The following is a 14,811-nucleotide window of genomic DNA, read 5'->3' on the forward strand; positions in this document are numbered from 1 at the left end:
TCAAAACATACTTCAATACTAATTTCTAACAAAAAGAAAATAAACACGATATTCAAAAAGCAACAATAACAGCAAGTGGAAACTTGGGTCAAAAACAAATACAGTTTGACCTGCATTTTAAGAGAGAGTACACATGCCTGCTTAGATGTCCCAGTTTCAGAAACTGAATCCTGGTGTCATGCTTTGGAATGTTTCTAAATTTTAGCACCTTTGTTGTGATTTCTTATTAAATTTTCTAACAGGAGAAGGTTGAATGGGTAGCATCAGAAAGAATCCTAACATTAAGAAAGATATTAAATCTATAATCCTCTCCAGCTAAATTTAATACTTCAATTTTCTTATTTGGTTAGTTCAGGCACAAAATGGTGTAATTAGAATGAAATAAGTATCGTCATCTTTGTTATTTCAACAAAACAAAAGCCAAAACATGCAACTGGTCTTATATACATGAAGAAATTTGAAAAGACATTGCTACAATATGGATAAAAAAAAAAAACTTTGCAAGTTATAAATTACAACAGGTATTTTCAAATAAATTTATGAATTAATACAAGTTTACTAATTCAGAGTTACCAATCATATAAAAATTTTTTACCTCAACATGTATTGTTTCAGTGTATTTTCCTAAAGAACATGAAAACCCCTAATTTAAACATGTGAGGGCTGTCTAGAAAGTATCCAGCCATGTAATATGAAAAACAGAGACAATACATGGCTGGATACTTTCTGGAAGCCCTTGTATATTTATAATATATATCATATATACATATAATTTCTTTTCAACTGTAGATGTTAAAACATAATTTGTGGTGCTCAAATTATTTTCTCCATTTAAGTATTAAGTTTTTATACACTTTAACATCTATAGTAATTATCACCATTTCCTATGACAGCTGATTATGTAACAGAATACTGAGACAAATTTGTATGTATCTAATATGGAAATTTGTAAATCTTTTTCACTTTTTAATGTATTTCACTTTCAAAAGTAAGATTCTAGCAACATTATGTATTACATTAACTTGTCTTATAAGATAAAATGTTAAGTTATGCATGCATACATATTAAAAAAACATATGTTTTTCTTTTATTTGATAGGGCTTTTTCTATATTGCCTAGGCTGGTCTCAAACCAGCTCCAGTGATCCTCCTGTCTCAGCCTCCCAAATAGCTGAGACTACAGGAGCATGACACCAAGCCTGGCCATACATACATTTATTTACCACAAGAACTTTACTGTCAGTTTGAAATAAATGACAAAATAAAACACAAGAAATTACTGACCTAAACCTTCTATGATTTCAGTATAGAGTTTCATCCTGCAATTTATAAAAACTTTCTATATTTGGAAAAATAATCCCTAATTGCCATTCTTTTTTTTTTTTTTTTTTTTTTTGAGACAATGTCACTTTGTCACCCTTGGTAGAGTGGCATCATAGCTCACAGCAAACTCAAATTCTTAGGCTCAAGGGACCCTCTTGCCTAAGCTTCCCAAGTAGCTGGGACTATAAGTACCCGCCACAATGCCCACATATTTTTTTAGAGACAGGGTCGCTCTTGCACAGGTTGGTCTCGAACTTCTGAGCTCAGTAAGTCCACTTACCTGGGCCTCCCTGAGTGCTGGGATTACAGGCGTAATCCATTGTGCCCAGCCCCTAATTGCCATTCTAACAATGTAACTTTTATAAATAGAATAAGTAGTTTATATACATTTACAAATTCAAACTATTCTTGTGCCTTTTCACCTCTTGGAAAGAAACCTTTGTAAAAATGATCTTCTCTTCCTATTATACATACTCCAGACATTTTTCCATTTTCCACTCCTTTTTAAACTCTCAGTTACACTTGACAGTGATGACTTGCTATTTTTTCCCCAATAACATTTTTATTTTGGAATAATTTTAGATTTACAGAACAATTCCAAGGATAGTACAAGGAGTTCACACATATCGGGTCACCTGGTTTCCCTCCTAGCTAACATTTTATATTACCATGTTATATTTGTCAAAACAATGAAATTGACCCTGGAAGATTACTTTTATCTAAATCATTGTTTTTATTTAAATTTTACCGGTTTTTCCACTAATAGCCTCTTTCTGTTCCAGGACCCAGTCAAGGGCCCATGTTGTATTCAGTTGTCACATCTTCTTAATCTCTCAGTCTTGTTTTACCTGACCTTGACAATCATGAGTATTGAGAACCACCTCCAACCCGGGCTCATCTGATGTTTTTCTTCATGATTAGACTAGGGTTATGGGTTTTTGGAAAGAATATTGCAGAGGTGAAGTGCTCTTATATCATATCCTATGAGGGGAACCACGATATCCACATGACATCATTGGTGATGTTAAACTTCATTAGTTGGTTAAGGTTAGTAAAGTACAGTTCTATGGGTCTGATGAATGTATGATCATCTATCAATCCAGAACTGTACAGAATAATTCCTTTATTCTAAATACTGTGATTATCTCCTTTGACGTCAATACTCCCCTCTGTCCTAGTCCTTGGAAATTTATAATCTGTTTTCCATTTCTATAGTTTTGCCTTTTACAGAATGTTATAAGAATAATGTCACATAGCTTGTAGTCTTTGAGTCTGGCTTCTTTCATTCAATAAAACACTTTAAAGATTCACTCATGTTGTGTGAATCAACAGCCTAACCTTTTCAGCAAAGAATAGTACCACAGTTTTTCTAATCTCAGTTGCTTTACATTTTTAGCAATTATGAATAAAGTTGCTATACATATTTTTGTAAAGGTTTGGGTGGACTTAGGTTTTACTTAGGTAAATCACTTAGGTAAACACATCGAGGGGTGTAATCACTGGGTCACACTGTAAGTCTATATTTAAAATTTTAGCCACACTAACACATGTATAGTGGTAGCTCTTTGTGGTTTTAATTTGCATTTCCCTAGTGACATATAATGCTGAATATTATCTTTTCATATGTTTGCTGTCCTTACATTTTCTTCTTTGGTGAAGTGTTTATTCAGGTCTTTTGGTAATTTTTTTTTTTTTTTTGTAGAGACAGAGTCTCACTTTATAGCCCTCGGTAGAGTGCCGTGGCATCACACAGCTCACAGCAACCTCCAACTCCTGGGCTTCAGCGATTCTCTTGCCTCAGCCTCCCGAGTAGCTGGGACTACAGGCGCCCGCCACAACGCCCAGCTATTTTTTGGTTGCAGTTCAGCCGGGGCCGGGTTTGAACCCGCCACCCTCGGTATATGGGGCTGGCGCCTTTACCAACTGAGCCACAGGCGCCGCCCCTTTTGATAATTTTTAATTGTTTGCTTTCTTGTTATTGATTTTTAAGAATTCCTATATATTTTAGATACAAGATTATTTATTGTATAATTTGCAAGTATTCTCTTCTGGTTTCTGACTTGTCTTTTCCTTCTTTTAACAGTATTTTCACAAAGCAAAAGTTTTAAGTTTTGACAAAATCCAACTTATCAATTTTTTCTTTTCAAGGGTCATGTTTTTGGTGTTATATTTAAAACCTCAATGCCAAATCCAAGATTTTCCCTTCACTTTCTGCTGGAAGTGTGATAGTTATACATTTTACACTTAAGTCTGCTAAGTATTTTAATTTTTTAATTTTTTTTAGACAGAGTCTCAAGCTGTCGCCCTGAGTAGACTGACGTGGCATCAAAGTTCACAGCAACCTCCAACTTGAGCTCAAGTGATCCTCTTGCCTCAGTTTTTCTGTTTTTAGTAGAGACAGGGTCTCACTTTTGCTCAGGCTGGTCTCAAGCAATCCACCTGACTCAACCTCCCAGAGTGCTAGGATTACAGGTGAGAGCCACTGTGACTGGTCTTAAATTAATTTTTAATTTAAGGCTTGAAGCATATGTTTAGGTTCTTTAATTTTTTTTTAAAGAAACAGAGTCTCACTTTATTGTCTTCAGTAGAGTGCCATAGCATCACAGCTCACAGCAATCTCCAAACCGTGGGCTTAGGCGATTCTCTTGCCTCAGCCTCCCGAGTATCTGGGACTACAGGCAACTGCCACAATCCCCGGATATTTTTTTGTTGCAGCTTGGCTGGGGCCGGGTTTGAACCCACCAACTTCGGTATATGGAGCCAGCACCCTACCCACCGAGCCACAGGCACCACCCAGGTTCTTTTATTTTTATTTTGTAGTATATAAACATCCAATTATTCCAGCACTATTGCTGTAAAGACTGTTCTTTCTCCATTGAATTACCATCATACCTTTGTCAAAGTTAAGTTGACTATATGGATGAATTATGAGCCATTTCAAATACTTAATAGGTGTATTTTTGGACTCCATTCCATTGATCTATATGCCTATCTTTTCATGAGAACCATGCGTCTTGATTACTGCAGTTTACAGTAAGTCTTAAAACTTGGTAATGGGATCCCTTAGTTCTTTACTCTTAAAAATAGATACACTGTAAAAAAAGGAGTATCTCCTACACATTAAATAATACAGCCTTCCCAAAGATTAGGGTAGCTGTGTAGGTAACTAGGAGGCTACAATCCCTGTAGGAAAAATGTTAGGCAGTGGACACTTCTCAGTTTTGAATTCATCTTCACTATTCCTTCCTTTCCTTCTCAGTCTCTTTCTTTCTCTATGGAGCAAAGACCAAGCCTTACCTTACCCTTCATTAGATAATTTCCCTCTTCGGGATCCTAAGGACCAAGGGAGAGCTATTCATTCACACAATTTGTTTTGCTGTGGGAATTTAAAACTATTCTAAGATATTAAGGAGGTAAGAAAGATTAGTATTTAGTACGTCACCAGTTATCATTGAAACCTGAGGTTATTATCTAGAAGAATTAGTTATAAACAAATAGAATTACTTTTTGTCTACTTAAAAAGGAGGAACATGTTGATCTCAATGATTCAATCTTTGTGTATTTAAAATAAAAGTCTAATACTTAATAAGTTGTCACCACAAAACATTTTCTTTTAAAAAAAAACTTTTATTGCATCTAAATTTTTCCACATAAGGATATTACTAGCATGTTAGAGAGACCAAACAAAACTGTTAGTGAATACAACATTGTACAACAAAGCATCGCAAATAGCATGATTATTTGATAAAGATTCTGAATTATAGTTTTTCAATTTGCATCTAATTCCATTATCTGAATTTTCTGTAGGTCTGGGGTATGTGTGTGTTTTCTAGGTCTATTCATGGATGTGAGTAGTTTTCTTGTGTGACTGCTATATTCTAGACTCTGGGCTGAACATAATATACTTGAAATTTTACTTTTAGGTACAATTTAAGACCTACAGAAATTCACTCTAGGGAAGATTTTCATTTGTTTTCCTGCCAGACCTGACTGTATTGCCAGATTAGTAACACCTTAGATCAAGTTTTAGATTTGGGAATCTCTTCTAGATGATGGTAGTTAGAAAAGACATTAGGGTTGGAAGAAAAATATTAGTTTCATTTTGTTTTAAGAGAAGTAGAAGAGAAGGAATCCAATGTGAATAAAAGGCAAAGACACTATAACACTGACGCAGAAATTCTTACAGTTTCAGTTCAAGAGAGATGAAAATACATGCTTACACACAAACTTGTACATGAATGTTGATAGGAGTATTATTTACTAAAAGCCATCAAATTTTCCTATTTAAATGAGTAAATAATATGTACATTACAATCTCAATAAAGCTGTTCTCAAAAAATAAATAAAGGTGTTCTCTCCCAAAGTTTTTTCTGAGATGTTTTTCCTGATAATCTCTAATCCCCATTTGCATATGATCCTTTTTATTCTTTATGCATATAGCATTTATTTTATTTTTTAAATATATATTATTTTATAAATCATCAATTATATTACACTGGTTTCAAAGCTTAATTTGAACTTGAAAATTAACCTTACTTTTCCTTCTTGCCTTTCGGAACTTGACAGCAGCCAGATTTATTAAATTCATTCCATAAAGATTGTAGTCAATGAAGAGTTGTAGGAGGTAGGGAATATGCGCTTCATGAGGCTGGTAGAATTTATTCATTATGGCTCCACTTTGCAAAAGTTCACATATCCTAAATTAGAAAAAAAGATATATCATAAAATTATGTTCCCTAAAATGTTAAATGAAACAATAATTATACAAATATAGAAAAGAAAACACATGTTAGCCCACAAAATTTAATTTCAATTTCAGTGGAAATTTGTATTTTGTTAGTAATTAAAAGTTTAAATTAAGTTTTAAAGTAGGATATACTGAATGACAAAACTTTAAAATAAAATATCAAAATGTTAAGAAAAGTTTTTAAAATGTAAGATTTTTCTTTTAAGAATTACAGAAATATTATCACACAATTAGTATACATTATGAAAGAAAACAAAGTAAAAAAATTACAGAAACTGAGAAAAGGTTCAATAAAAATTCTATAAAGGAAGCATTACTCAACGCTCCCCCACTCAGGGCATTACCATTTTAATTTTTTTCTTTCTTGATTTTTTTTTTCCTCCATAAAGGGGAATATAAACTATAGACAATTACACATAGCATAATAAGTACTATGCAGGGAAGTACATTAAACATGTAGAATCAGATAGGGGTGCAGAAGTAGTTTCTACAAAGCCTTCTTGGAGGACTACATAGGAGACTAAATGATAGACTAGAGGTACTTCTCTGAAGAGAGAGAGGAAAGAGTATTTTATGTATTAAAACTGCACATGTAAAGAGTCATGAGAAAATACAGCTTATTCAGGAACTGAATACAGAGTTAAGACTGTAACCTAGTGTCAGAGGCTGTGGTGAGAGGTTTGGCCAGAGAATTAATGAGAAGTCACATCATTCAGAGCTTGCCTATTAAGACATCTGAAGGGCAATGAATTTCCCTGAGAAGTGAGTAGCAGAAAGTCATACGACCAGATTGGCAGAGAATGCCCAAGACTATAGGTAGGGAGTAAAGAGAGTTTATTGTGGAAAAACTAAGATGATGGTAGGTATAACAAGGATCATGGAAATTTACTCATTTGGGAGACATTTAAGGGACAAAATGGTTAGGCCTTGATGACTAGATATGGAGAGTGAGGTAGAACAGAAGTTGAGTATTACTGCCTAAATTTCTTGCTTAAGTAGCTAGATGGTGGTGCTACTTTATTGAAATAGGAAAGGTTGTAAGAAAAAGAGCTTGTTTTTGGAGATTTTTGGAGGGGGAACAAGGATAAACTCAGCTTTATCCTTATATATATATGCATTCTGGAGTTTACATATATGGGAGTATCCAGGAAGATTTCTACGACACTGTTGGAAATGAATGATAGTAAAGATGAGGATAAGAATAATCTTATTAACACAGCAGAGGCAGCGAACATATTTTTAAACACTATATACTGTGCTAAGTGTTTTAAATGCTTAATTTCAAGTAATCTTCATTACAAGCCTATGTTCCTATCATCCCCATTTGGCAAATAAAGAAATTAAGTCTTATAGAGATTTTAAAAGTTGTCAACTCACAAACAAAATGTGGAAGATCCAAATAAAATTTTCTCTGACTTGTGAGCACTCACTCTTTATTTTTTCCCTGTTATTTACATTTATTTTATGTTGCATCTATTCCCATGCCAGAAGATTTTATTTCTTCAGTTTCTTCTAGGATATCTTTTTCTTTTATGCTACCTCCTCTTCTGGTTTGGGAACAATTGTTCCTTTGCAGTAAGGATCACCTTGATGTGACAGGGGGAGCACATGTATGGTTTAATGTGACCATGACCACTGTAAGTTCAGTGACATATCTTGGGTGCTCTGTTCATTTGGATATGCTCAATAACCAGAGAATCTACATCTAAACCTGTAAGTTCAGCATTACTCTCTGCATTTTTAAGCATGTACAGCAAAAACTCAGCACTCTTTTTGGGCCACCGACCTGGTGTCCAGCCCCACTGTTTGGCCTGGGTATACCTACCAACACTACCATTATAATGTTGGAATGGTACACACTGTTTCTTTAAAATGACATCCTTCAGATACTTGGTAGCTTTTCATATATGCATACCCTTGATGGCCTGGGCAGTTTCATCACTGTGTTCCTAGTGAACACGAAGATTTGAGCCTCTTGACTTGCATGACTTTGTGAGGTTTTCTGGGTCAAGTGACTAGCAAATCATTTTCACAGATCACCACAGGCTGCTTAGGGGAAGAACTAAGCATTCACTCTTAACCATGGTGCACTATTCTATTTATATAGTAAATTATTTGAAATATTAAAGACTTCTGGAGAGAAATTTAGGCTACAGATATACACTTGGGAGTGAAATGCATAAAGATTAACAAAAACAACACAACATGGGAATAAGTAAGGCTGTAGAGACAGGAGAAAGTATAGGCAGGGCTATCCAACCTGTGATTCATGCTGATTTTGTAAGGACTTTTTTTGCTTATCTGTGGTACTGGATACCATGAAAAGTATGCCTGGACCCCTTTTTTTTTTTTTTTTGCTAATCAGCTGTCACTGGTGTTGTTTATTTAATGTGTGGCCCAAGACAATTCTTCCAGTGTGCAACAGAGGAAGAAAAATATTGGTCATCCTCGAAGGAAAAAATGAAAGTCTAACATGGAACTCTAAGAAACAACCATAGATGTTAAAAGAGATTCCAATAAAATGGCAGAAATACAAGTAATCAGATGAGAATGAGGAAGACAAAAGGAGATTTATATCACAGAAGCCAACATTTAAGATTGCTTTAAAGCATCATAAACATTATCATTTGGTCAAAAGGTAAGGACAAAAAACTGGACTTAGCAACAGAGGTTATTAGTTGAAAGCAACTTCAAGTGGAATGGTTGGGGTAAGTTAAAGAGTGAATGGGAAGTAAGAAAATTAGTTACATAAAGTATAGGTAACTCCTCGAAGGAGAACGGCTAGACGAGAGAACGGTGTGTCTGTGAACATAAATGTGCATGGGTGTTATTAATATTTAAATGGTGTTGGCGAGGAAGATGGAGATAACTGGTAGATAGAAGAGATCCTTGAAAAGGTCACAGAAGGTGAATCGTCTTTGATAAATTAAGAGCGCTTTATTCTAGTAGCTCTCAAATTTTTTGATCCCAGGACCCATTTTCATTCCTAAAAAATTATTGAGAATACTAAAAAGCTTTTGTTTATGTGATTTATATATATTGATATGTACCACATTAGAAAAATGCAACAAAAATTTTTAAGAGTTATTTACTAATTTTAAAACAATAAACTTATATGTTAACATAAATAACATGCTTAATAAAAAAACTATATTTTCCAAAGTAAAAACAACTTAGTGAGAAAAGAGCATTGTTTCACATGTTTGCAAATCTATCACATTTGCTTCTGCTCAATTTGTGCATGTATGTATGTATGTATGTATGTATGTATGTATGTATGTATGTATGTATTGCTTGAGGTGAAGCATATGAAGAAATCTAGCCTTACATATGTAGTTGGGAAAAAGAGGAAGAATTTAGCAGCCTTTTCAAACAAATGCCAATATTCTCTGCTACTACACTAAAACTCAACAAGTGATAGTTTCTTTTTTTTTTTTCAATCTAGATACTGATAGTCTTTGTTCTTACTGACAGCAATACAGCTATGTTACTTAATAAGGGGGGTGCATTCTGACAAATGTGTCCTTAGGCAAATTTGTTGTTGACCGTACTGTCACCAAGCGCACTTACACACACCAAGATAATAGAGCCTCTTACAGACCTAGGCAGTATGGTATGACCTATTGCTGTAAACCCTTACAGCATGTTACTGTGCTGAATACTTAGGCAATTATAACACAATGGTAAATAACTGTGTATCTAAACATATTTATTTATTTGGCATTTTCTTAGTTATTGTGTTAAGACATTTCCATTCTACAATTACTAAGTTTCACATATACCCTTGTAAGATGCACCGCAGGTGTAATCCCACCAATCACCCTCTCTCCGCCCACCTCCCCCCCCAACAAGTGATAGTTTCTTGAAGGACAACTTGTTGAATTTCAATGTAGCAGCAAAGTGTGGTTTCTTAGCTGCAACTAATTAATACAAATTAATAAGTTTTTTATATTCTATTACATTAACATTTATTGGTCTACCTTGTACTTTTAATATTTTTTACCCATGCATGATCATTTAAGAAAATATACATTCTGGCTGGGTACTGTAGCTCACACCTATAATCCTAGCCCTCTGGGAGCTCAGGCGATGAGGATTGCTAGAGCTCAGAAGTTCAATATCAGCCTAAGCAAGAGTGAAACCTCCATTTCTACTAAATAATAGAAAAAATAGCTGAGTGTTGTGGCGGGCACCTGTAGTCCTAGCTACTAGGGAGGCTGAGGCAGGAGGACTGCTTGAGCCCAAGAGTTGAGGCTGCTGTGAGCTAGGCTGATACCATGGCACTTTATCCTGGGCAACAGAGTGAGATTCTAGCTCCAAAAAAGAAAAAAGAAAAGAAAATATAGATCCACTGAGTTATACAGATCTTTTAAATGTTCTCTAAACAATATGAAAATCATCTTTGTTGACATCACCTTAGAAGACTATTTATGTCCTGGAAAGTTTTTAAGTTCACAGCAAATAAAGTTTTCCAAAATCTAATTTTGCCTGAAAGCTCAAATTTTATCAATGCCAACAAAATACTATGAGTTGTTTTCCTTAAACGGACAGTCTCACTTTGTTCATTTTCAAGAATGTTATCTACCAAATATACAAATCACTAGAACTTTATCATTTATTCAAGTAAAAATGGTGTTCCATTTAAAAACAAAAAAGGTGGCTAGTTCAGCTTGCAACTAAAAGCAATTATGTAAGTGCTTGTTTCCTTGAGATAATCATAGTACTTCAGCACACAGATATGCTTCATGCTTATTTTCATTTTGTTACATAAATATTACAAAGGTATATACTCAAGAATCAAGATTCAATAAAATTAATTTTTTGCCATGTCTTCATGGATACTCTTAAATAAAACTGTTTTTTGTTTGTTGGTTGGTTGGTTGGTTTTTAGTGGTGAATGATTATTGGTGGAAAATGCAATGATTTCATGACATTACCTTTAACCATTTAACCCACTATCGGTGAACATGGTGAAAAAAGCAAATCAGATCTTAGTATATGGATGATTTTGACCATAGAGACCCCCAAAAGAGTTTCAGAAATCCCCAGTTCATACTTTGAAAAAATTGTTTTAGGATGATGGGTTCCATTTTTTCCATAAAGTCAGAAGACAAGACCTTACTAGGAGCTTAACATTTAAGCATAATTAACTGATCCAAGGGTGTCCAACCTACAGCCCACGGGCTGCATGCAGATTATTTGGGGACTAATTTGCTTATTTGTGGTGTCAGATATCATGAAAATGATGCATGGACCTTTTCTTTTGTTCATCAGCTTTTGTTAATACTTGTGTATTTAATGTGCAGTACAAGACAACCTTTGTGTGGCAGAAAAGAAAAAGGTTGGACATCCCTGAAAGGAGAAGTCAAACAGGGCAGGGCAGGGCCCAGAAGAAGTTGAAGACCATAAATTTACAGTGGCCCCAATCTGTGATTGTTTTTACCTTGTAGTAATCATAAACTAGGGCTCAGTAGAGAGAAATATAAATAGATTAATTCAGAATTGATAGTTTTACCTGGCATACAGAAGGGCTGATAAAAAATGGGATTTAATGGGTGGCGCCTGTGGCTCAGTGAGTAGGGCGCCGGCCCCATATACCCAGGTTGTTGGGTTCCAACCCGGCCCTGGCCAAACTGCAACAACAACAACAACAACAAAAGCCCAAGAGCTGGAGGTTGCGGTGAGTTGTGATGTCATGGCATGCTACTGAGGGCAACAAAGTGAGACTCTGTCTCTTAAAAAAAAAAAACAAGGATGTAAGAAGGAATGGAAAGAGAAATTAAAAAACAACCGGCAGTAGTACTGAGGCCAAGGAGTTTGAAGTCTAAAAATAGGTCGAGTGGGGTAACAGAGACAGAGTTAAAAAAGATTTAAGAAAAACAAAAACCTGGCTTCCGATCTTTTATTAAAGCCAGGGAAGCCATGAAACGGCCCTAAAGCTGAATTATAGCAATATGTGCATAACTCAGGTAAAGTTACTAAAAATCCTTTAACTGTACACACTTAAAAATGTGTGGATTTTGTGTTGTATAAATTATCCCTCAAAAAATTGAAGACAGAAGATTGTAGCCAGAAACCAAGATATTTGTACTTAAAAGCTCTGAGGTAGGACAAGTTCTAGGCTGTAGTCAATTGAGTAGGTAGTTTAATAAGAATGGAAGTAAAGATCACAGGATATAAGTAAGTAGAGGAATCAAGAGGCCAGTTCTCAAATGATCTGCATAGTATTCATTCATTAATTAAAAAAAGTAGTTATACACTACTATGTGCCAGGCACTATTGCAAGCTCTAGGGATATAGCAGTGAACATGGTAATCAAAAATCTCTGCTATTATGGAACTTACATCCTAGTATAATACCAACTTTATATGAAAAATTTAAAAAGAGAATATGTGCATGAATGTGTACCTATGTATGTATAAAAATGAAAGAACATATACCAAACCCTTGAAATAATGGTCTCTATGGAAGAGAGAGTTAAGAGTAAAGAGAAGGTCCTGAAGTTCAACTTTAATGTTTTATATGTATACTATAGCCAATACTTATAATAATACAGCACTTATAATGTGCCAAGCACTATTCTAAGTGATTTACAGACATCAACACATTTAATCATTAGAACAACATGTACAAGCAGCAATCCTATTGAAAGATGAGAAAGCTAAGGTACAGAGAGCACAAAATAGCTTGCCTAAAAGATATTGCCTATCTTTAGGCACAAATATCTTGCTTAACATCACCTACCTGGTAAGTAGCAGAGCCATATCAATCTGGTTTCAGAGTCTAGGCTCTTAACCACCTACACTAAGTATTAGTTAAATATTATAATACAAATGATCGATGTATAACCATATAATAAAAAATAACAAAAAAGGAGAAAATATTTTTTTTTCATTCCAACTCCCATTCTTTTCCTTCCTAGCAGGTATGACAATTTTTTGTGTTTCAGTTTCTTGTTCACTGTCTGTCTCTTCTACGTGCTGTAAGTTTCCTGAGGGCAAGAACCATCCAACTTTGCTGACCATATCTACTTTCCAACTTCCACAGAGCATCAAATATTATAGGCACTTTATAAATATTTATTAAAATGAATAAATGAATTCATTAATAAGTCAGGAATTTTAAACACTGTCATCTCTGACTATGTAATTTAAACTTATTGAGAATAGTAAGTGTCTGATTGCTACAAGTACAAGGAAAACTGGATTATATTTATACTTTAAGTAGAATTACAGTTTATAGGTTATTTATTAAAGATTTATGTAACTTTTAATCACGGCTCCTGCTCCAGCACAATTTGAGAAAAAAAAAATGACAGAAGTTTATGTCTTACCAATTTGTACATGTGAGAGAGGCTAAGAGTACACAGGGATTGCTCTTTTGCATTCTACGAATATGAGAAAGTATGAGTACAGGGGAACTGCTGTAAGAACTATCACTGTCTGTAAGTGCCAATTCTGGAATATTGCTTTGGTATCTTACATAACAGAAGTTATTTGGGGTAAGGTCCTGATAGAGGCTGGCTGTAAGAAAACTAGTTTTCACTGGTTACTCTTAGAAGGGAATGACGAATGGGATTAGAGTTGAGAGTCAGTGAAGTGCTGAAGTGCTAACTTGTTTAATCCAGACTAAACCTTATGTTTTGGTAACTATGCCTTAATTCATTATGGTGAAACATCCAATTTGTGTTTTACCAAAATGTTACTTTCTGGAACCCAGTAATTTCTGGTAGAAAAAACCAGGAAAAAACAATCCTTGGCATTCCCCCAAGGCCACTTTTACTCAAGCTTGTCACTACATACAGTAAAACTCCTTGTTTTGAATCTTACAAGTTTGATTAAAATCTTCCATATACATGTCCTTCCTACCCACCCTCAATAACCTTGGCTCCAGGGTGATTCTGATAATAAACTAGAGGCAAAGAGACTGCTTGAGGGAATGAAAAAACAACCAAAACAAATAAAAAACCCAGGATATAAAATTTCACTAACATCTAATAATGAGTCAAAAAGGATTCTGAGATCTCAGAAACCCTCTCATTTTGGTCCCACTCTCAGACATTTCTCCTCATTTTAAAACTGAAGAACAGAGTTAGGAGTGATGGCTCACACCTGTAATCCTAACACTCTGGGAGGCTGAGGTGGGTAGATTGCTTCAGCTCAGGAGTTTGAGACCAGTCGGACCAAGAGTGAGACCCCATCTCTACTAAAAACAAAAAAACTAGCCAGGCATTGTGGCAGGTGCCTGAGGTCGCACCTACTCAGGAGGCTGAAGCAGGCGGATCACTTAACAGACAAGTAAAACTGAAGACCAAGTTTCTCTTAGTATTTAACATCTCATCTGGCCAACAGGGCACTAACAACATGTATGGCAGCCACCATCTCCTGTACCTATTTCTATAAACTCTATAAATCTAAGATAGGAGAGAAACAGTTGGGGGCCTCTACATTTAAAATTTCCCTTCTAGGGGTGCCCGTAGCTCAGCGGTTAGGACACCGATCACCATCCTCTGGGGCTGGTGGGTTCAAACCCGGCCCCAGCCTGCTAAACAAACAACAACAATAACCAAAAGCCAGGCATTATGGCGGGTGCCTATAGTCCCAGCTACTAGGAAGGCTAAGGCAGGAGGATTGCTTAAGCCTAAGAGTTGCTGTTGAGCTATGATGCCATGGCACTCTACTGAGGGTAACAAAGTGAAACTCTGTCTCAATTAAAAAAAAAAAAAATATATATATATATATG

The 14,811-nt window shown here is 35.2% G+C and overlaps 1 protein-coding gene across 1 annotated transcript in view; it reads right to left on the reverse strand.

Moving 5' to 3' along the window:
- Positions 1–14,811, reverse strand: part of REV3L (REV3 like, DNA directed polymerase zeta catalytic subunit) — a 203,923-nt gene that overhangs the window by 118,469 nt on the left and 70,643 nt on the right. Inside the window, exon 4 of the mRNA XM_053590624.1 lies at positions 5,859–6,019. Within this exon, the coding sequence (XP_053446599.1) occupies positions 5,859–6,019 (161 nt within the window). The remainder of the gene's footprint in view (positions 1–5,858; positions 6,020–14,811) is intronic.

Source organism: Nycticebus coucang, chromosome 5, assembly GCF_027406575.1.
Source record: "Nycticebus coucang isolate mNycCou1 chromosome 5, mNycCou1.pri, whole genome shotgun sequence".
NCBI classification, from domain to species: Eukaryota; Metazoa; Chordata; class Mammalia; order Primates; family Lorisidae; genus Nycticebus; species Nycticebus coucang.